Raw genomic sequence first — 22186 nt, 5'->3', positions numbered from 1 at the left:
CTCTACCTGTCATGACCATAAATTCACACGATTCAAACCCGTCGAGCTGAGAGACCGGCACGTAACAAGCGTAATTCCCGCTATGATCACGTGACGCTCGCGGTATTCTGACGACGAGTTGCCTGCTGACGGTGTTGTTGAACTCGTAGGTCGGGGATGTGGTGCAGTCCAGTCTGTCTCCCATCCAGATGCATACCAGGACACCAAAACCTGTATGAGCCAGAAATGTGAACGATAGCACCATAGGTAGACAGAGAGTTGAAATCGAGGCACATTTCAATAAAAGTTTTGTTTACCGGCAGAAATAGAGAACAGAAGCCAATCCGCTGCAAATGCGCCTGTTTACATTTGTAAACATAATCCTAGAATGTGTCTAGTAAAAGTGTAAAGTCAAAGAAAAGTGTGTTTAGCACTAGTCTCAACTTCAACAAATAGTGTATAACAGAATACTTTTTCTTCCATAATGACCGAGGTGAATCACTTTGAAGTTCTGTTTCGTCTCATTGACATCAACACTGAATGTACAGATCAGTTCTGCAGCTTTTGTCTCTTTGACACTTGAAATATTACAAGACGACATGTCCACCAGCTGCTGTTTATCATCTTTCTCAAGCTGAAAGGAGCAGTTTTCGTAACCATCAGATCCGACACCAGTCATCTGACAGCTGTACAGTCCTTCATGATTCTTCGAGGTGTTGTGGACCCTAAGAGTCACGTGATCTGTTACATTGCCATCAACCTCGTATCCACGACTGGTGCTACAGTTCAATTTTTCATTATTCCATTCACAGGACGATACTGCATCTGGTCATAAGGAAGGCAAGAAACGGAAATTAGGAATGTGTTCCGTAAAAAAACAACAAACAAACAAACAAACAAACAAACAAACAAACAAACAAACAAACAAACAAACAAAACAAATAAGTTTTAGTAACCTTCAACTCTGGAAGTCATACATAAAAACCATAACATTTGCTTGTCTGCAAGAACCAATATTAATGTTTCATCGTCATAATCATCCTCAGCAACAACAACAAGTGGAATAACAAGCATAAGAGCTTGATAACTCTAAGCTCAATTAAAAAAAAAATTATGATCAAACCTGTAGATTTCAGACAATAATTTACACACGTATGTCTCACAATTGTATTACCTGTGAAACCTTGGATTGAGTGATGATGGACAGTAAAGTCCGATCTGGTCTTGCTGATGTCCTCTGGGAAATAACATGTCAAAGATGTTTGTGACATCAGTTTTACAGATGGAATTTCACACTTTGTTTTGCCATCTAAAAATTAAAAAAAAATATATAATTTGATAAGGCAATCCTCAACGAAAATTTTACAGTATTTGAAGGAGTCTTAACTAAATACCTTTATTTTAGGTGAAGGAATTAAGTCTAAAAATATAATTGTAAGTATAAACATTGTTACATATAAGATCTGAACTATCAGGGATAGCATATGCAAAGAATGTAAAAAAAAAATACTAAAACAACGGCTGTTATTTATATCAGCAATAGTCGTACACGGACTAATAATTGTTTGTGTTTATATTGTAATGTGCTAATAAATGTGAAAATTTACAGACTTGATATCTGGCGACAACTCTTATATTCTATGTTGCACTACCTTTAGAGAAGATAAATTCGCAGGGTGCAAACCCTGTTGAGTCAAAACTCTGCACGTGACAAGCGTATGTTCCGTTGTGGTCACGTGACGCTCGCGGTACTCTGATGACGAGTTGGTCTGTGATTGTGCTGTTGAACTCGTATTCCGGCGCCGTCACGCAGTTCACTTTCTCTTTCACCCAAACGCAGGTGAGGATGTCAACAGCTACAGTAAGGTAAATATCAGAATTAAGTTGTTATTGCTGTTTATCACTTTTGTTCCCAAGATATAAAACCTAGAACACCTTAAGACCAAAAGGAATAAATGAAATATTTAAGACATTACAATTCATTTAACAATTAAATGGAAAAATTAAATTAAAAGGAAAACGTTTTCAACATGTTTAACAAAAAATATATTAGTCTAATAGCATTAATATGCAAAACATTTTTTTTATTTTACCTTTTCTTCCTTCATTAGCAAGATGAATCACACTGAAGTTCTGTCTAGTCGCATTGACATCAACACTGAATGCACATGTCAGCTCGACAGACTCTGTCTCGTTGACCCTTGAAATATTACAGAAGGACGTGGTTCTGGGCTGTTGTTCAACTTCTTTCTCAAGCTCAAAGGAACAGTTTTTATAAAAGGCTGATACAAAACCCTTAATCTGACAGTCGTACGTTCCTTCGTGATCTTCCGACGTGTTGTGGACCCTAAGAATCACGTGATCTGACACGTTGCCCTCAACCTCGTAGCCACAATGAGTGCTGCAATTCAACTTCTCTTTCTCCCATGTGCAGGACATCACAGTTTCTGTTCAGGGGAAAAGGGGAATAGACATAGACTGGTACAAAGTTGGCAAGCAAAGATCAATCACTTAATGGCATTACTTCAGTACCTTCAGGGTTTCATACCTTCATAAATCACGTAAAGATCATCAGGACTTACAAAGGAAATCTTCTAGGAATTATAAGTAAAAGGGAGAAAAAATTCAAAAAGTAATGTGTGAAGAGCATCCAATGATGGCCTGTCATTCAGCCATCCAAGAAAGTCAAAGCCATTATGGCAAATAGGAACAAGAGACTATAATGAGGATGGCGACAACTCAGATGAAAGCAACTTGCGGAATATAAATATATCGTTAACATCAACAAGAATTGATATCGAGAGAATTGAATCATAGTGTCAGAACTATTTTACATAACGCTCTACCTGTACGACCTTGCATCGAATGATGATAGACAGAAATGTCTGCTCTGGTCTTGCTGATGTCCTCTGGGAAATTACAGGTCAATGATGTTTGGGACGACATTTTGACAGACGGGATCGCACACGTCGTGGTCCCGGCTGTACCAAAATAATTTTTAATTTGTTTAATCAGTCCAATAGTACATTCAAAGCTTTTATGGAGTTAATAAATTTTACAGTACTGAAGTACAAACAACATACAAACCTAGCAGCTTAAAGAAACAAAGTATATTAAAACATGAGAAATAACTGTTATACACAGGGATTACCTGTCATGACAGTAAAGTTACAAGATGCAAATGCTGTGGATTCAGAGCCTTGCACGATGCAAGCGTATCGTCCAGACTGATTGCGGGACGACTGTGGTATTGTGATGCCGACTTCATCTGTGAAGGTGTGTTGGTATCCTGATACTGTGTTGCAGACTGGTCTGTCTTTTTGCCAGAAGCAGCGTGCGACGCGAGTACCTTGCATAGTTATTATATTAGTTTTATGTCTGCAGATATTCGACTGTCAAATATTTACAATCATTGTCAACTGAAGACCTTTGAAAGAATCAAAGCAATTGGTTGATAGAAATACTTTCAAATTCCGTCTCTCACACTTGTGTCTGTGACACCGCGCACGCTCGAGAACACACACACACACACACACACACACACACGCACATCAATGCACACTTAGGTAAAAACAAGTCTTTTTTTTAAATTATGATCTTTCAAATTTCGGTATTTTATTAAAAATGTTTCGACTGCTACGCGAAAGACATTGTTTACAGGGTATAGTAAGACAAATTTAAGACCAAGATTACAATTAAAAAAAAATTACCTTCGTTATCATCATCAAAACGAATTATTTTGATGTTTGATTTATTCGCATAAACATCTGAGCTGAATGTGCATGTTATGTTTGTCGGGTCCCCCTCTTTGACGCTTGAAATGTGGCAGGACGATGGTGTCTCTGTAGGATGGAATAAACTTTGAATGTACATGACATCAGCAGTATGTTTATTACATCATTAGTTTGTGTCAAACATCATCAGTATTTACATAGCATTGTCAGTAATCACTATTATATATGTAAAATGTGCATAAACTTAATAGTGTCTAGTAATTAATACTGAGCTGTTGGCAGGGCCGGCCCAAGGGTGTGATGCGTCTCTTGGAGCAGCTAACACTACAAAGTCGTAAAGGTGTAACCTGGTGTCCAGCTGCCACCCAAACACATTTCAATAGCCAGCGCCGTTCGCTCCCTGTCCGGCTTGATACAGTTTGTTGAAAACTAGAGAAGCATACAGCCTATAGGTCTTAATACACATTTATCTCTTAATAACCAACCTCAAATATTCTGTTCATAAAGCATTGCAAGAAGCCACCAGTTCACATTGTATGCAAACAGACGCACTCTTAGATAATAAAAATAAATCAAAACAAACACTTAAATTGACAAATAAAGCGTAATACACCCATTGAATGGAAAATAAAATAATTAATTAAGAAAGTAAAATATTTATGACAATGAGTCCCGACAGTAAGTACAAAAGTACAGGTCGTCAAATCCTAATCTCTAATATCGTCGCCGCTGTACACAGCCCTAAGGTCAGTGTTGTTGTCCCTAAACTCATTTGCAGTGTTTCTTATGAATAAGTCGGAAGAAGTTCTTCCGACTTAGGCTAGAAGAAAGAAAGGGGAGGCTGAAATGGGTTCCATCCAACCTAGGGGTCCTTCACGACCAGCCCCTCTCCCATCCGCCCGAACTGCCCCCTCCTCCACCCCTCCTCCGCCCCCTTCTTTCTCGCTAATTACTTCAAATGTGCCCTCAGATGACAGGCTTTCCTGAAACACATGAACTGAGAAACTCACGTATGAAGAGAACCTTCAAGCAGAAGAAAGGTGTCCTGCAAGTATCATTTTATGAAAAGGATATTTTTCCCTGACATTTTTTTATCACTTTAAATAATTTTAAAAAAACAAACAAACAAACCAAAACATCATCCCAGGCCCTTCTCCAGCCACCAACACCGCCCTCTACCGCCTCTGCATCCCGCCCCTCTACCCTCTTTCCTGAGCCATCTACTTCCCTGTGGCTTGCTGGTGACTGCAAATGTGTCCTCGAGTAAAGAGGCTTTACTGTTGGTTGATTAAAAGTCAGAGGAAATCGCTGCTGCTTATGTCGTTCTATGAATATTATATTTTCCACTAAAATTATTCATCTTAAAAAAACCAGCAGGCCATTTTTGCGTCCTAGGTGACCTCCCAGTCGTCTAATAGTAGAACTGGCACTGACTGTTGGATATTTAACGAGTATGTTTGATATGGGAAACCCACCAGTCTCCTCTAGCTAGCTTTAATTAACCTTTAAAATGGGGGCATTACCAAAAGCACAAGACTGTTTGCCATTAAACAATATGTTTTATATATCTTTGATGCTACCATCTCCCTTCCTTTTATTATCATTCTTGCCCCTCCAAAAGAGTGATTCCTTAGTCATTCTTAATTAACTGTAGTTTTTTCCCGTAATAGTCTGGATACCATTAGAATAAATACTGCATGATTTTCTCATAGATTCCACAAAACATGGTGGGGGGTACATTTTCCATAGTTAACCTACATATTCCAAACGATTCTTAGATAAATTGTGGATGTTTAGAAATGTTGCTAATTGCAGGTCTACAGACATCAGCTCTCAGAGCAAGAGGTCAATATCAGGACTACACGTGGATAAGTTTAAACTGTCAAGGCTACAAACCATTTCCACTTAATTATATGATTTAACTCATTAACTAAGCAATTAGTGTATGTGTAAAAGAAGCTTTATGTTATGCTTTTAAGCTTTCTGTGCATGGTGATGTTACAAGATGTGTATCTGGCAAAAGGAAGAGAGTTGGGTGTTATCCCAGATTTGCACTGTCACTAGACCTTTGACCCCCACAAAGCCCCTAAAATCTCCTTTCAAGTTAAACTTGACGGTCAACTAATACAGTCTGATAAATTCAAATTATTTTATATGCATAATAATGTAATAAGACTGGGCTAACTGACCACTATATTAACTGACCATGACTTGGCAGTTTAACTAGATTAAGAATAACTAATCTTTAACTATTTTACACAGCTAAAGTGAGAATGTGAGATGATTAGAGATTGCAGCTCTCCATTTCTAATTATTTACTGTGTCTTAGCCTCCCTCACAATCCTGTGAATATGTACAAATGATGTTGCAACACAAATAGGTAGACACAGAGATAAATATGACATAAATGACAATGAAGTACATATAAACAGATGCTCTGAGATAAGTGCAGGCAGTCTGACACACTCAAGTGCATTTTCTATGAGATGGGTGTGTTTACATCCGGCATAAAGTGGGGTTTGGCTCTACTGTCTATTCAATGCTCTTGGTCTTCTTTTACTATTTCATTATTGAAGCCTTTCTTAAGTTTTAAATGCTGTTAGTTCTTTTGACGCTGATGATAATGAATAACGATTGTAAATAATAGAATGTACTACTAAACATGCTCAAAAGTCATTTTACCATTTGTGCTTGTGACATGTAAGTTATACTTAATCATACTAACTAACGCACAAACAGATTTCTTTCTTTCTCTCCACTTATCATTATCCTCTCTTTGTCAACCATTCCATTCTGTCTTTCCGACCAAAAGGCTAACGACCTTCGGTGATCATGTGCTAAGCAGCTGGATGAGAAATTTATTTACTTACCAGGAAGCGAAATCCTAGGACTACGTGGCTAAAACTTTGATTACTTGGAGTGTACTTACCGCCTCTGTACAACTCAGTTGTTTCATTTCTTTAGAAAAGGTCAAGCAAGTTGTATAAAGTACAAAGGTAAATATCATAAAAGTGGATCTGTATTCTTAAATGATCAAAACATGCTAACTACTCATTAATTGATTTTCTATTTAGTTTGATTGCAAGCGGAACTACCTCTGAACACAAGAAATAGTTTTGGAAGTCTTTGTGAAGATCTTGTCAGCAGCTGACAAGCATTTCAGTTTTCTGTATTGTACATGTGACACTACAGAATGAAGATTATCGCACGAAAGGGCTTTCTTGAAAAATCATGTAAAAATAGTTAATGGATGGGAGTACTACAAACACTGGTGGCTTTTAAATTTTACAATAGCCAATACATTTATTACGCTTTTATTCATTATTTATATTTCATATTCATATTTTTTCTTTTCTAAAACATTCAGTTGCAGGAAAAGCTAACACATAGCGAGATACTGGGTTGCAAAATTCTCTACAAAGGAAAGCAAATAAACTCAGTGATACACATGAAGATGAGAGGAAAATGAATGTCGCATACAATTTCTTTTTTCCCGGTCCATATGCTTTCGGAATACATTTAGCACTGTTGTAATCATGTTTTTTTCACTAGGATTAACTGTTTCCTTATTAATGTCTCTCTTAGAGACTAAAGCTAAAGATATTTCCTGGCTAATCAGGACTTAATTGTCATTTTAAGCAGTTGAGTTTGATGAAAAGCTGTTATCTTTACACGTTCATGAGCAGATTGTTGTATGAAAATCCCCATTGTTTCCACGTGCTTGTCATCTCGAGGACATCCTCTACCTTCAGTCCCATGGTCACACCCAATCCGTCTGTAGCGAAACTCGGGAAGAACACTACAGCAAACTAATGGTTGTTGGGATGTTTGAATGATTAAACGGAACCACGTCCACTCAGCTTTTCATAGAATGATAAATCTATGATCAAAATTACTGGTAAATGGGATAATGAATAATTCAACTCAAGGATTAAAGCACAACACGCGCACGATATCTAAGGATATCTAGAATCATGCACACATTTGGATTTCTATGTCCTGCTATGCATTTTCTCCCGAAGAATTTCTTCTTTCATTTCTCCTACTAAAGAAATATCGGTTTACTTTACCTAGCTACAAGTGTAACATCACAGGCTTGGAGGTTGATTTGGTTTTTACCTTATATCAAGAACAAACAAAGAGCAATATTTCAAACTATTGAACCTCTGACAAGAATCACAACTTGTTCCACATCAGTCGTCTGTCTACAGCAAGAATCTTATTCCTACTAGGATAAATGAAGGAGACAGTGGGTTTCGTATATGTTTGGTTCTACTATTTCTATTCTTTTTAATATAATATCCATCCAAATCCGCGATCCATTAGGCATTTTTATATAACTGTGATTTTTGTCTGTATTAGTACGAATGGCATTATAATAAATAAAATATTACGCGACTTACCGATAAAAAGTGATACTCTAACCAAGCTTTATTTAACTGTGATTTTTTGTTCCCTTATAACCTATATACCTTTGGAATAAATAGCTCATGCTTTTGTGTTAAGATTGCAGAAACGTTGAGTCACATTTTTATATTTCATTAACATATACCAGACTATTATTAGATAAATTGTGAATGTTTTCAAATATTGCTCATTACAGGTCTAGAGATATCATCACACAGAGCAAGAGGTCAATACAGACACCAGGACTACTAAAACTAATAAAAGTCTTAATTGTCAAGGCTACACCCAGTGGGAGATCTTAAACTGTATTTTACTTAATATATATTTCAGCTTATTAAGTAAACAATTACTGTATTCATTAAAAATAGGTCCTAAATTGAACTTTCTATGGATGGTGATTTAAAAATGTTTATGTTGAGCCATGAAAAGAGATGAGTAATATACCAGATTTTCACCGAGTCACTAGACCTTTGACCCTCCCTATCATAGCCACTCAAACCACTTTGCGAGTTAAACTTGATACTCAACTAACAAGTAGAAGCTGTTGAGAGGACATGTAGATGCAATTTTAAATAATGAGAGCGAAAGCCTGACACTATAGTCTGGTTATTTTTGAGGGTTGAAAGAGAGACAATGAAAATGTCAATACCAATGACAATTCTTTATTCGCGGTAGAATGCGGTCAAATGAGCAAGATTGCTTTTTATTCTAGCCCTCGCCCTTTACAGGGAATAATAAGCAAAGTTCCTTTGTGTAAAATAAAGTAAGACATCACCAGAGAGTGTAATATGCAGAGAGTGGCAAGTATTTGTACATATTTACTAAAGATACTTTAGTCGGGAAGTATTTCAAACGACTTAATGTTTTAAATATGTAAGCACATCCTAATGCTAGGCTTACCAGTGGTGGATAAAGACCCAGAGAAGTATTATATGTGGGTGTGTGAAAGAGAGAGTGAGAGAGAGACATGACATAACATGACATCTTTCATGCTGATTACTCATGGTTATCATGACATGGCGGATACAATCATGTTTGCAAAACAAACAGCATGCTCAACAGCGATCTAGAGGCAAATTTTAATACAAATTTGAGCCTTTGGTCATCAGACATATATACTCTCACCAAAAAAATATAACTAATGATATATTGAATAAGTTCATTATACTTACATCCATCACTACATATAAATATCTATAAATAGTTGCAACAGTACCTACTAAATAGCATAGTATATACAGCTACATCTAAATATGCAACCAGCCCATATATACTGTTCCCATAACAGATCCAATAAATCAATATGCAATCTTTTAGTTGACAAACATACATAACCCTGTTTACCCATAATGTTCTGATATTATATAAATGCTATCTTATGCTGACATTTGTTCTTTCCCACAAGGGATATTACTCTGCTTCCAGGCATAAAATGCACATAGATGTCTGCACATGCACATCTTTAGTGATACTTCTTACTACTGCAGTAATCTGGGATAAATTATGAAATAAAGGATAAAATATATTAAATCAGTATGTCATTACAGATACATTTGAAAAATTAAAGTAATTTTGATGAAACAGATGAGTAAAATCACTTACAAGATATAAGAAACTGTTTAAAGTTTTATCAGCAGCTTTGCTCTTTTACCTGTTTGCTCGTTAGGTTTTACGAGTGTTTAATGTGTATTTTGTGTGCTTGTATATGTCTGTCGTAGTTCTTGAATGTGTGAGGTTGTACATTTGACATTACAAAAATCTACTCTTTTAAAACTGAATATAAAGAGGGATAACATATCAGTACCATGACTACTGCTCTCCACACCACGATAAAGCAACATACCCTGTGCAGGTACAGCATCACTGAGTGATGACAAAGAAAGTTGAAGGCTGACGACAAAGACCAGAGCTGCGACTTGAAAGGGAGATGCATTCCATGGGCGGTAACGGTTATTAGCCGTCTGGTGCAGCATCATGTCACTGTAGTGATCACGGGTCACTCTCGTGCCAATTGTTCCCTAGAATATTTTAAATTGCTACTTATATGAGTCACATCAAAATCAACAGTATGATCATCACATAGTCTCTTACTAGAGTCATAGCAGCTAGCAGCTAATTTATTCCTACTGGGGACTTGTTTATTTATAATCTGAATTTGTTGCACGCGTTGTCAGCTCGCACGGAAGTGATCTGTGTTAGAGATGCTGAACATGAAGTGATGCTTAGCCACGTGACTGGCGAGGTCATAACATGGGCAGCAGTGGTACATTTTTTGTCACCAGGAAATAGATGAAGAGAAAAGTGTTGTTGATGACGACGCATGAAAAGTCAAGATATACAAGATGTCTACGTCTGAGTGGTAGTCTGTCTGCTCTGTGTTTGTGTGCGTGTGCGCCTGTTCGCGAGAAGTGAGTGTATGCACACATGGTTATTTATTCTATTTTTTGAAATTTCTGACAACATTCATAACTTGTTCCACATCAGTTGTTCTGCTAATGACAAAAGCGAAACAGGTCATTGATGTATCTTTTGTAATTAATTGACACTATTTTCATTATAACCTTCGTTTCACTATTTTTAATCCATTAAACAGCTATTTTCAACATTCTTTTTAATCACATGTCACAGAAATGGAAAGAACGCTCACTGGCCGACATCAAAGAAAGCTTCATTCAGTTTAAAACGACATCAGCCTGGTAATTTCGGCTTTTTCATGGCAATAGAAACACTGACACAAGTTAATTGATCCTCTAAGTTAGACAGTATAGAAATAAGTTCTTGTGGGTGTATGATAAAGAAATATTCTTGGACACTGGGACACCTGAATTTTTTTATTTATTTATTTGTAATGCAAATCGATCAAAGCTAGGTCAGGGTTCAACGAGGTCACATTCTCCTAGTGCGCATGGAAATTCACCTATTTCAAAAAATCATAAAAAAATAACTATAAGAGATTATTTCTATTAAACGGTATTTAAAATTTAAACAAAAATACTCCTCATCTCCCCATCAGCCAACTTTGCGGACGTGAGGGGAGGCGCAACTCTATTCCAGGGGTGGGCAAAGTACGGCCTGTGGATGCCTATGGATAGGCATCGTCTTGCCACGGGGAAGTCGGGAAACTCGGACAACCGTGACCAAAGCTGCTGACGATGTCACAGACAGTCCGTGCCCCCCGTGTTTTAATATTTAACCCTTTTGCGGCTCACGGACTAAAAGTGCACGTTGAGTGTATGGCTGAATGGATGAAAACAGCAGAAAGGAAAGGGTTAACTGGGACAGAAAGTGTTTGGTGAACACAGTTCACCGGTAGGTTTTGGCGGGAAAGAGTTAAGGATGTTTAGTCAGGCCCTGGATACCGAGAGAAGAGGACGTGCCTGAGTCACGAGTTGTGAATGTCCCGAGTTGAGCTTTGTCAAGTAGTACAGGGTGGTGTCCATCCACGCTGGGTGCGGGCGATACTGACCACTGATCCGTTTTTGAATTAACCCCGCCTAGACGAGGTTTGACATCTTTTTCTGTTATTACTTATGGAATTGTATTAATGACATATTTTTCAGTTATGTCTTGTGAAATGGTATTAGTAATTACGTAGGTTTTGAACTTGGAAAAATGTGAAAGAAAGATGTGTGAATTGAAGAATATAGTTTAGAATGGTAGTATATATATATTGTGTAACCTCGAGTTACAGGTTTTAATGGTATGGGCTGAAGAATTGGAGCCATTCTGGATAAGGAAGAATCGCCTCACAGGACCTTTCAGTGATCGGTTCGGTCACTCATGTAGAAACATTAGTCAACAAGGGGATGGAGAAAATTTTATTTACTTCACTATCTTGTGCGCGTTATGAAGATGAATGCAATGAGGTCCCAGCAGCAGCTGTAAGTATTGCTGTTTCTAATTACTTTTATTACTAGAGAGATTCTCTATTGAAATTTTCTAACCTCCTGGGAAAGCATCCGGCATGTAAAGCATAGACTTGTTGTTTGCCAAGATTTATGCATAAAGTTATGGCTTTTGTTTATTTTTTCCAGCCTGCCCCTTCTGTCACAGCAGTGGATCAAACACCAGAATCATCGTCTGGCTGGTGGGATTATGATGCCGCATCAGAAGCTCCAAATGGGCCATTCGGAGGGGCCATTCACAGTTGAGATTTTTAACTATCATTTTCGAAAAGAGAAATTCATTTCTGTTCACCTGACCATGAACGCTGGTGGCTTTGTACCTCTGAATAAAATGAAACACCAGGAACACTAGATAAAGTCCAAACCTCCAAAGTGTAAAATACTTCTAGGTCTTTGTAACCTGGTTGTCATATGATTCTAGTAAATGAGCAGTGATGAGAAGTGAAGTTGTTGGCTAGGTGTCATACTTTTTACCAATAGGGAAAGTTTTTTTTTGCATAAAATATTGTTATTGGGAGATATACCCAAGAGTGCACGTTTATGAGCAGTAGTGTAAAAGTATATTTAAAATAGGAAGATTGAAAAGAAAACATAAAAAAGAAATTTCTCTGTAAGATACAAGGTTCGCAGGGTCCTTACAAGTCCTTACGTAGAGAATTTTCGCCGTATGGCATTATAAGTCCTTATATTTGTCATGTGGTCCTTACAGTTCCTCACACACGTCCTTACATTTTCTCTGTGATCATTACAAGTTCTTATATCGATAAAATACTACTACAGACTGTTAGGTGACCAGAAGTCCCGTTTAGGCGGGACAGTCCCGCTTTTGACCTCGTGTCCCGCCTGCTCATAAAGCGGTCCGGTGGCGCAACGGTTAGCGCCTGTCACCAATACAGTGAAGGTTGGCTGCCCAGAGTTCAGTTGCTGGCACGGCGTAAAACACCAGTACCCCCCCCCCTTCCCGCCTGCTCATAAAATGTCGAGGCTGGACGCCCAATGTCCGGTTTTCTGGCAAGTTCATCAATGTCCTGCATGTCTTTAAAAATCTGATTACCGTACACTGAGTCGCATCGACGCCTTGGGTTTTGGTTTTTGCCTTTTGTCGGTGTCTCGTTGATGTCGATTTATTTTTCGTCCGGTGCTTGATGCGTGACCAGAGAGATAATGACCTGACAGCAGATATTGCACGGTGCCGCTGGTACATCGCTTGTGTACATCAATCACAACATAGTCCAGTCATACAACACTAATATGAAGATGACACTCCTCGCACTCTCCTCTAGCAACGAGGCTCCAGTTCTATTTCCTCTTTTATGACCGCTCTACCAATCGTTGAGTACGTTACACACAGTTCATAGTCTCTCTTAGGGTTGTCGCTCTCCACATGTCCAGCCAATTAGAATCTATTAGCACAAATACATGTACACACACACACGACTGCCGTACACAGTGGCCGTGACGTCAGGCGGTTTCCGAGGTCACAGGGCAGGTACTCCGCGGTGACGTCACGGGCCTCCTAGCCCACGTGCTAGGTGATTAAGTAATTAGAAGCATCTATACTTAAAGCTGCTGCTGGGACTTCACTGGCATTGATCTTCTTAATGAGCACAAGATAGTCGGTAAAGTCACGTGCTGCTTTTGCCTGCGCATCCTTCTTACTGGTCGAGCGGCCCGGTGGCGCAACGGTTAGCGCCTGTCACCAATACAGTGAAAGTTGACTGCCCAGAGTTCATTTCTCGTCTCGGGCCCGCTGTTCTTTCTCTGCACGTGGCATCTGTTTACAGGGCTGGCTGCTTGCCGTAATATAGCCTTAGTTGCTGACACGGCGTAAAACACCAATTCCCCCCCCCCTCCTTACTGGTCGAATTGCCAGCACCAACATAGTCAAAGCCTTCAACTCGCAGCTGCTTAATAAATGTTAATGAAAACTTGTAATCCAGCAGTTTTGTACAATATCCTGATGAACTGAAACATATCCATCAAAAATATGCTTCAAGAAATAATAAATACATAGGCTCAAAAAGTGTATACTAAAACTAAACCATCTTAATAGTTAAGTATAATCTCAAATGACCACTGCTATTTATTAGAAGGATGCATGTAACTGATTTCAATTACTTTAAAACTGTTCCTTGCATTAAAACGAATCATCCTATAAAAAGTTTTACTGCTATTACTATAATCAGACTATACAAATCTGCTTGAACTCTATCTTTAATAAGAGTGGTTTGGAACATTATTGTATTTCACAATGATTTTACTTTTATTAGTAAGTTACCTCGCATTCAAATCTGGGACAATGTTTTGGTCCACCACCTGAGCTAAATTCATACTCGGGTGTCAGTTTTTGCTTGCATAACCAGGTATACAAGAATTTCTTGATGTCTCCCATAGGTCTGTAAAAAGAATACTAACATTTTAACATTAATAAGTAGTATTTATTTGTCAAATTAAAACCAGTTGAAATCCCAGAGTATATTTACTGCTGCATGTAAATATCTTACAGAGAAATTTCTTTTCTGTAGCTTTGGTAACACATCTGTTAGGAATAGGTAGGCAGGGATTGTCGCCCTTACCAGTGAGTAGGGTTGCTGCCAGAGAGCTTAGATATAGAGAGGGTGCACTCGCGACCGGCGGGAAAGCTCGTCGGTTAGAGTTATCTTTCGTAATGGGGTGCTACGAAACAACACGGCACAAGGCGATCGTTTGAGGCAAGGTGGGCAAATTTTTCTGCAATTAACTGTCAGATTGCCAGATTTAAATCAACCTCAAAAGAAAAACGTTTCCACAATTTCCCAAAGGACGAAGAGAGATAAGCTACGAATTTATTCTCAAATTACGATCTATAAGTGTCTACTGTAGTTGAGAGCAGCTAGTCTACTACAACGCGTGTTGCCTCTTTACTATGATTATTAAAAGGACTTTTACTGATTATACTGTGAAACTGTGTGATGAATTTCACTTATCTGATTAGAAACCTATTTAAATTTGTTATAGTATTTTCATTTAAGGCATTCGTCTCTGGGGTGAGGTGTTATAAAATGTTTGTTATTAATATATTGAAAAAAAATTATTACAACAGGTCCAAAATAAGATGAACTTTATGAGAAGGAAAGATTTTGACCATCTTACACATCTGATGTGTATAGAAAAGGATACTATCTCTGCTCGGATCATTTCGAGGAAAGTCAGTACAACTGTCCAACCCCCAAAAAAGTCTTAAGAGGCTGTTAAGATATTAGAGTGTGCCTATTGTAAAAATATTGACCAGTTAATTCCTGGGAAAAAAGTTAAATCTCAGTTGATTCAACTTCTGTGGGAAGAGCTAAAAGCATTGACCTCTGTTGTCCACTTGGTGCGTGTGATCTGAAAGGAAGTGGGATTAATCTATTTTATCAATGTTTGCCTTCATTTTCTCTTAAAGATAGCTCTGTGTCTTCTTGAAAAAGGAACAAAAAGAATCGAAAAATGTTGAAGTTACATCCTTTGTAGCTTTTAAGCTAAAGTAATTTAAAATTGTTTTTAGAACAGTGTGAAAGAAAATGTTATAAATCTTTATTTAAAGTACATGTGTGAATGATACCTTTTGAGTATCTGCTTGCTGTATATTTCATAGTAAGCATAGCTGTTATCTTTAAATTGTCAACCAATGTTCTTACAAAAGGGATATGAATGTATATAAATATATACATTATTATTAATAGTAGTATTATGATTTGTTATTAATTATGATTATTATCATTTGTGTGAGAATTTATTGCTCATGCTTGTATGTAAACAGAAATCTATATGTCTCAGTATGTGAGCAAGTCTTCTGAATGTGGCTTGTTTATATTTATGTGTAAGTCTGTTTTTGACTGTTTTTTCCCATATTCATAAATTCTCATAAATTAGATTTTTATGGATTTTAAATAAATGCGAATTTGTGCTCATGGATGTGCTGTTTGAATTTATAAAAGTTATCCTTTTTAAATATAGTCAGCTGTCAGACATGTATTAAAACTCTCCCAAACTACCCTTATCTAAGCAATTCTCATCAATAAAAGACACAAAAATCTGTTCTTAGATAAAGGTCATTTGATATCGCAAACACCTAGACATTTACTCCAAAGATAAACAGTGCTAGCGACGACTTTGTTTAGTAGTGGTTGATAGTAGCAACTGCGCCGTAGCACCCCATTTCGAAGGGACGCAACTCCGTCACTACTTTTCTTAACAAGTAAGGATAAAGAAGGAGTGCACCCTCTCTATATCTAAGCTCTCTGTTGCTGCGTCGTGGTTTGGCGTCATAACCCGACGTCATAACCCGACGTCATAATATGACGCAAGTTTAGATTTTACGTAGGGAGAAAAGAAATTGGAAGAGAGCAGACGGGAGAGAGAAGAGACTAGCGGTGGAGGCAGGAGCGGAGGTTTTGCTCTGGAGCAAGTGGGTGATTCCAGAAGAATTTTTGAAGCCGGGTGTCTGCCGAGAACCGGAACTTGTGAGTTGTTTCAAAGGAATCATTCGGGGACGTCGGCCGGATGTCTGCCGAGACAGCACCGACAATTTCTAGACTTGGAAAGTGTGGATTATTCCGGAAAGTTTATTCTCGGACGACTGCTCCGGACAGTGTGGAAGTATGAATAAGTGTGAATGGCAGAAGCCAAACTGTTAGTAGGAATTTGAGAACTATTTGGAAAAAAAACAGACTACCAACTTAATTGAACGACGCCACTAAAAGACATTTATACCGTTGTTATACCGTATATGATTTGTACTAACGTATGTGTTTAATGTTTAATGTTGAGTTATATAAATTTTATTTGCCCACGTCAAATCTCTGTGATATCTGTGTGAAAAGAACACTTGTGGAGACGTGTGTACATATGGCAGTCAGTGATTTCCAGTGATGTGTGACGTTGAAAGTGTACCCGTCCCTGACAACATCCACGATTACGTACTAAATAATGTGCGGAAACAGTCAAGCTCAAATTGCAAAACACCACAAGCACAGATAAGTCGAGATGATAGAAATCGAGGCTCGAACCATTTGAGAACGCATAAAAATTATCAGTGACGTGATATCACCGATATAATTCTTGATGATTTCATATTTTCAGACTAAATTAGTGAGTTAAGCAAATAATTGTGACCTTGACGTTAAATCTTTGCTTAAAGCAAATAAATCTCGCACGTACCACGTGATCTTCAAATCCTCTTGACTGCGCATGTTCACATACTTCTGTAAGTCTGTGCGCTTAATTCTCTCTCGTTCACCTGTGACCCGGGTTTCCCATGGAGGTGGAGATGGGTGGAGGGAAAGGGTGGCAACAAGGCAGATTCTAGAATATTTGGGGACAGGAATAACAGGGCAAAGCAGGACAGGAGATTGAGAGTTGTCGATGTAGAGCATCATAACACCCAGAAGTTTAGAAATTGTTTGTATCCTTTGTGGACGTGTCACCTTTGCCGGCAACATCAACCGTTGTATGAGTAATGCCAGTTCTATTCACACCAGTGTTGACTGTTTATTATCTGACTGTCTTGACTGTGTAGAACCACAATGATGTCCATCTACGGCCTTCTGGTGCCCCATCGACTGTCAGCCTCTTTTATCTCACCATTTGCCGGAAAGAAGATTATCCGGTGCAGTCATCTCTATCCTTTCAACTTCACTATCTTGTTTATTCTTGTCAACGACGGATGATTTTATCAGACACAAACTATTTCCAAGGTTGTTTTTTTGTTTTGTTATCGTTTTTTTATATGTACACTGTGCATGTTATCCTGCGTAAGTCCGTGTCTGTGTTCTTATTATTATGTATGCGTACTATTATTATTTCTCTCATCTGCGAGTGGTTACATGTTCATCCTACATCTTTTCATCTCTTAGCTAGTTAACTTAGGAATAGATGGAACGCAGACAGAATTTTCCTTCCAACATTACGAGCAGGCAGTACAGACTTGACACAAATCCTTGTAATTAGCTTTAAGAAGTTTTAATTACATAAATAACAATGAAGAGAAAATCTGAGAGGAACGGCCAACAAACATCGGCATGTTTAAAGTGACATGAAAGTTAGCTATCACAGTTAAAGTTGTGTCAGTCATGCAGGGAACAGTGGCAGAGAGAACAACAGTCACAACAACAAGCGGAAGCAGGATGTCAGGATGAGACCACAACCAACATCCACAACATTGATAGTTAAAGTCATTGTTAGTAACTTGATGATTATTACCTTGCGAATGAGCTGAGAATGATACGGGTGAAACAATCTGTGTTTATATTGGTTTACATCTTGACTTACCCCCCTTGTCTTGGAGCCCATCTGTGCGCCGATGTTTGGCAGAGAGACCTCTTACAAAGTTTACTCACAGTTTGACTCCAGGCTCCTCGGCCTTGGTGGCCTTAGATCGGGATGAATACTTCCCTTGCATGCTTACCTTCCGCGTTAAAATAATACATATCAAACACAAGTATATTTTACTTACCAATATATCTGTCCTGTTTAATCACAGTATTATTAAGTGTTCACGTGATCATGATAGAGGCGTCCATGAGGCAGGGTGGACTGCCTCCCTTAATGGTTGATGTTTGGTTATTTAAGGCTTTAATATAAATGGCGGAGACATCATGATGCTTAGTATCAACGCAGTAGCAAATATGTGACTACAATTAGACGAAGAAGCAGGTAATTAGCCACATTAAACATCGTGTACACAAAAGTAAAACAAAGTGACAAGTAAAAAGACGCTTGCAACTATAGAAGAAAACTGACATAAAAATGAGATAAAATAATAAATAAGACATAAAAATAAGTTCGTGATATGATAAATGCACAAGACCACACAGGTGGCGGTTTTTGGGTAGAGTCTTTATGTTACTGAAGCTGGTTGTCAAGGGAAGACAACCACAAGTTGCCACGTTCTCGATGTCATCCTCCTTCATCACCCACCTGGAATGTTCTGTCAATCTATTGACGCTGAGTCAAAGCAGAAAGCTTGCTACAATAACAGTTTCCAGACAGTTTGAGGGTAGCGACCATCCACCATCTATCTTCAGATCGCTGGTAGGTCAAAGGCCACAAAACAATACAGGCGCTGGCAGAAAATTCAAATTCATGTTGGACATCTACAATTACACACCCGCTGATGACATTATTCACTTTCCTAAAGGAGAGGAAGCGGAAAAGCTGGTATTTGATGAAATCATCTCAGATTGGCTAAGTAAGTCTGATTGTTTAAATACTGACTGAAGGACTATAATATCTTGTCCAGCAACCGACTGTCTGGTCATCGGCACGCGGTTGAAGTAGACAGGAGGCAGGAAGTAGCCAAGAAAGTCGAAATCAGGGAACGTGGCCTCAACCCATTGAAATCAGTCTCTCTCCACTTGAGTCTGTGTCAGTAACATCCAGAAGCAACATTAATAAGGCAGTAAAAGATGAAAAAAATTAAAAGATGGTACTAATAAACCACATATTTCGCAATCTAATGTAAAAAAACAAAACCTAAATGCAATAACAACTCACACAAATTGCTTGAGATGTTAAAGATGTCTGCGGTGGGGAGCACGTCTCTTGGTTTAACACGTCTGCAGATGTGTTGTCCAAGGTCTGACCACGAACAGATTCCACAATCAATGACAGTTTGTGGCCAGTGTGCAACTCCATAAAGAAATATTATTTCTGGAAAGTCTTGGTGCTGTCTCTATGTGGTATCCATAGGTTACTCCTTACTCCTCTACATGACGAGTTAGCCTTTAAAATAATTCATAGAAATGCTCTTCTCTATCATTTTATATTTTATACCTTTATATATAGAGCTGTGAAGGTTGCTATCATATTTTAATTGTTGAAAACTATCTTGTAATAGCTGTTTAGTTTACTAACCTCGTCGATGATCTGGAGGGAGCGCCTGACCTGGGGTAGCGTGCCACGGATTGAGATGTTTTTTCTCACTTTCCCGCGCAGTCTGTCATCACAGAGCACTTCTACTCCTGTTTTCTGTTTGAGAAAATCTACAGAAAACTGGCCTCATATAGACAAAGAAAATTTATTTTAATAAATACTTTAAAACAAATATGTAAACAGTATTTCCTTTTTTTATTAATATTTAAAATTTTTTGAAGCGATCATCAGTTTACTCACTTACTCATCACCTGATTAACGACTGTTCCCCAAGTTTGTACAGTTTTATTCAAACAGAAGGAGGACGTTGGCTCTGACTAGAGATAGTGGACATGCAAAGACTACTTTTATGTTGCACACATACTGCGAAATTTAGGAAATACAGACGCCACGAAGTTCTTATTTCTCACGTTCTTAATATGTAAATAACAGAGAAGTATATTAGTTTCTATGCTTTTCTTTTTTTTAAACTATTTATTTTAACGGATCCAGTATCTTTTGCGTGTTGTATATTTTAAATAGGCGTCTAAACAGTTGGTTTGCTGATTATTTTATAATTTACACTTATAAATATTAAACGTTGCTCCTAACATACTACTACCCATATCATCTGATATTATAGTCGAATAATGAATAATTAGTTTTAATTTAAAATTAATTATAGGTATAGATATATTGACCGAAAGAGATCATGTAACAAGATTTTCATAGACTGTTTCTAGTAATTATGGCATATTAATTTATTTATTTCTCATACAGCAGGTCTCTCATTTTAATATGATATGCTGTTTAAAATGTATTTGTTGACTACCTATATACACGTACTTATTTCTGCCTGCATGTTCCTCCTATAAATTTCCAGGGTGGCATGTCTGACTCACCTGTTTTAAGGAGTTGAATACTTTCTTGTGGTGACAAGGTGAGCACAACCTTTGCTACTCTTACCTCCGTTGAAGACTTTGAGGCTTTCCTCTTAACACATTTCCAAGGTATCCTGTAATAAAAAAAATATTGAGAAACCTGATTGCACTCCAGATTTATATAGAGAAAGCACGCTGATCAATTAGTTTTTATACAGTGAGTTCTACAACACTTGACATCTTATCTGAATCCGAAAATTCAAGAATTCTGAGAGAGCAAAGATTATTCGATGTTTCTGTAAGGAGAGGAAAAAATAGAAGCCGAGGCTTTAAAACTTGACAATAATAAATATATCGATAAGATTTTACATCTCATGAAACAAGAAACCTAACAAATAATACACTGTGCGAACAGATTCACGCAGGCACGCACGAAAACACGAACATACACACACACGCACACGTACACACACACACACACGTTCTCTCTGTCTTTCTTTCGTCGCGTTTCCTTACACATCGTTGCATTGCAGGCCTTTCAGTTTCAGTACAACCAAGAGAAAGAGGACGAAGACGGCGAGAAAGAGGAAGATGAGGACGTATACGATGATGACTTCGACACCAGTAGAGTACGGAATGTTGACGACACTGCCGACTAACAAAAACAAAAAAAAAACAAAACAAAAAAAAAAGAACTATTGTTGGATATTTTTTCTTTTCTGAAAACACATTTTACAAACGACTGTCTCAAGAAAATGAAACTACGTATGAACATTATATTTTTAAACTGAAGGCAACAAAGACATTTCAACGTGTCTTGCGGGTTACTGAAACCACAGTGATATTTTAAAAAGTCTATATTTTGTTGAGGCATTTGCCCATCTACCCACATACACACCTTGTAGAGCGACGAAGTCACATGACTGAAAGCCCTTCATTTCAGAGCCTATCACGTGACAAGCATATGTCGCATTGTAATCACGTGACGCTCGCGGTACACTGATGACGAGGTGATCCGTGACGATGTTGTTGAACTCGTATCCCGCACCTGTGGTGCACTTCAGCTGGTTATGTCGCCAGGTGCAGACTAGGATACCAACACCTAGGACAGGTGATGTAACAATGGTGAGTCTCTCTCACTCTCTCACTCTCTCACTCTCTCACTCACTCACACACACTTTTTAGGGTCGGGAAAGATACTGTCAGTTAAAGGTTAGAATGAAAGTAACAGCCAACTCTTATCCTAAGACTACTATGAAGTTGAGGCTGTCGTTCAGGTGGAGTAGCAGCAGCTAGAGTACACAGCGAGTCGCTTTTTTTAAAACTAGAAAATTTTGGGTTTGTCATGTATTGCAGAGCCGTGCACATGTCCTTCATGTTGTCAGTCAGAATTATAAACAATCTTGTC

The 22186-nt window shown here is 38.1% G+C and overlaps 2 protein-coding genes and 1 long non-coding RNA gene across 4 annotated transcripts in view; 1 reads left to right on the top strand and 2 right to left on the bottom strand.

Annotated features, from left to right (window-relative positions):
• Positions 1–10286, bottom strand: part of LOC112575044 — a 45848-nt gene extending 35562 nt beyond the window's left edge. For both annotated transcript variants that reach the window (XM_025256562.1, XM_025256563.1), the window contains exons 1-9: positions 9964–10286; positions 3690–3821; positions 3131–3328; positions 2826–2960; positions 2073–2426; positions 1632–1835; positions 1154–1288; positions 451–804; positions 7–210 (exon numbers count right to left, since the gene is read on the bottom strand). In XM_025256562.1, coding sequence (XP_025112347.1) covers positions 7–210; positions 451–804; positions 1154–1288; positions 1632–1835; positions 2073–2426; positions 2826–2960; positions 3131–3328; positions 3690–3821; positions 9964–10096 — 1849 coding nt within the window. In that variant the 5' untranslated portion in view covers positions 10097–10286. The remainder of the gene's footprint in view (positions 1–6; positions 211–450; positions 805–1153; positions 1289–1631; positions 1836–2072; positions 2427–2825; positions 2961–3130; positions 3329–3689; positions 3822–9963) is intronic.
• Positions 10287–11179: 893 nt separating this feature from the next.
• On the top strand, positions 11180–13741 carry LOC112575633. The gene is made up of 3 exons (XR_003101680.1): positions 11180–11623; positions 11812–12001; positions 12155–13741. It is a non-coding gene; the product is annotated as an uncharacterized LOC112575633 (long non-coding RNA).
• A 4231-nt stretch (positions 13742–17972) lies between these two features.
• On the bottom strand, positions 17973–21905 carry LOC112576008. The gene is made up of 6 exons (XM_025258198.1): positions 21677–21905; positions 21295–21433; positions 20800–20912; positions 19901–20028; positions 19541–19624; positions 17973–19407 (listed from the first exon to the last, which is right to left on the bottom strand). Exons 1-6 carry the CDS (start codon positions 21714–21716, stop codon positions 19387–19389), a joined length of 525 nt encoding a protein of 174 aa, XP_025113983.1. The 5' UTR covers positions 21717–21905; the 3' UTR covers positions 17973–19386.
• Positions 21906–22186: the final 281 nt, after the last annotated feature.

The sequence above is a fragment of the Pomacea canaliculata genome, linkage group LG11 (assembly GCF_003073045.1).
Source record: "Pomacea canaliculata isolate SZHN2017 linkage group LG11, ASM307304v1, whole genome shotgun sequence".
Classification (NCBI taxonomy): Eukaryota; Metazoa; Mollusca; class Gastropoda; order Architaenioglossa; family Ampullariidae; genus Pomacea; species Pomacea canaliculata.
The sequence above is the reverse complement of the archived record's forward strand: the minus strand, read 5'-3'. Positions and strand labels throughout refer to the sequence as shown.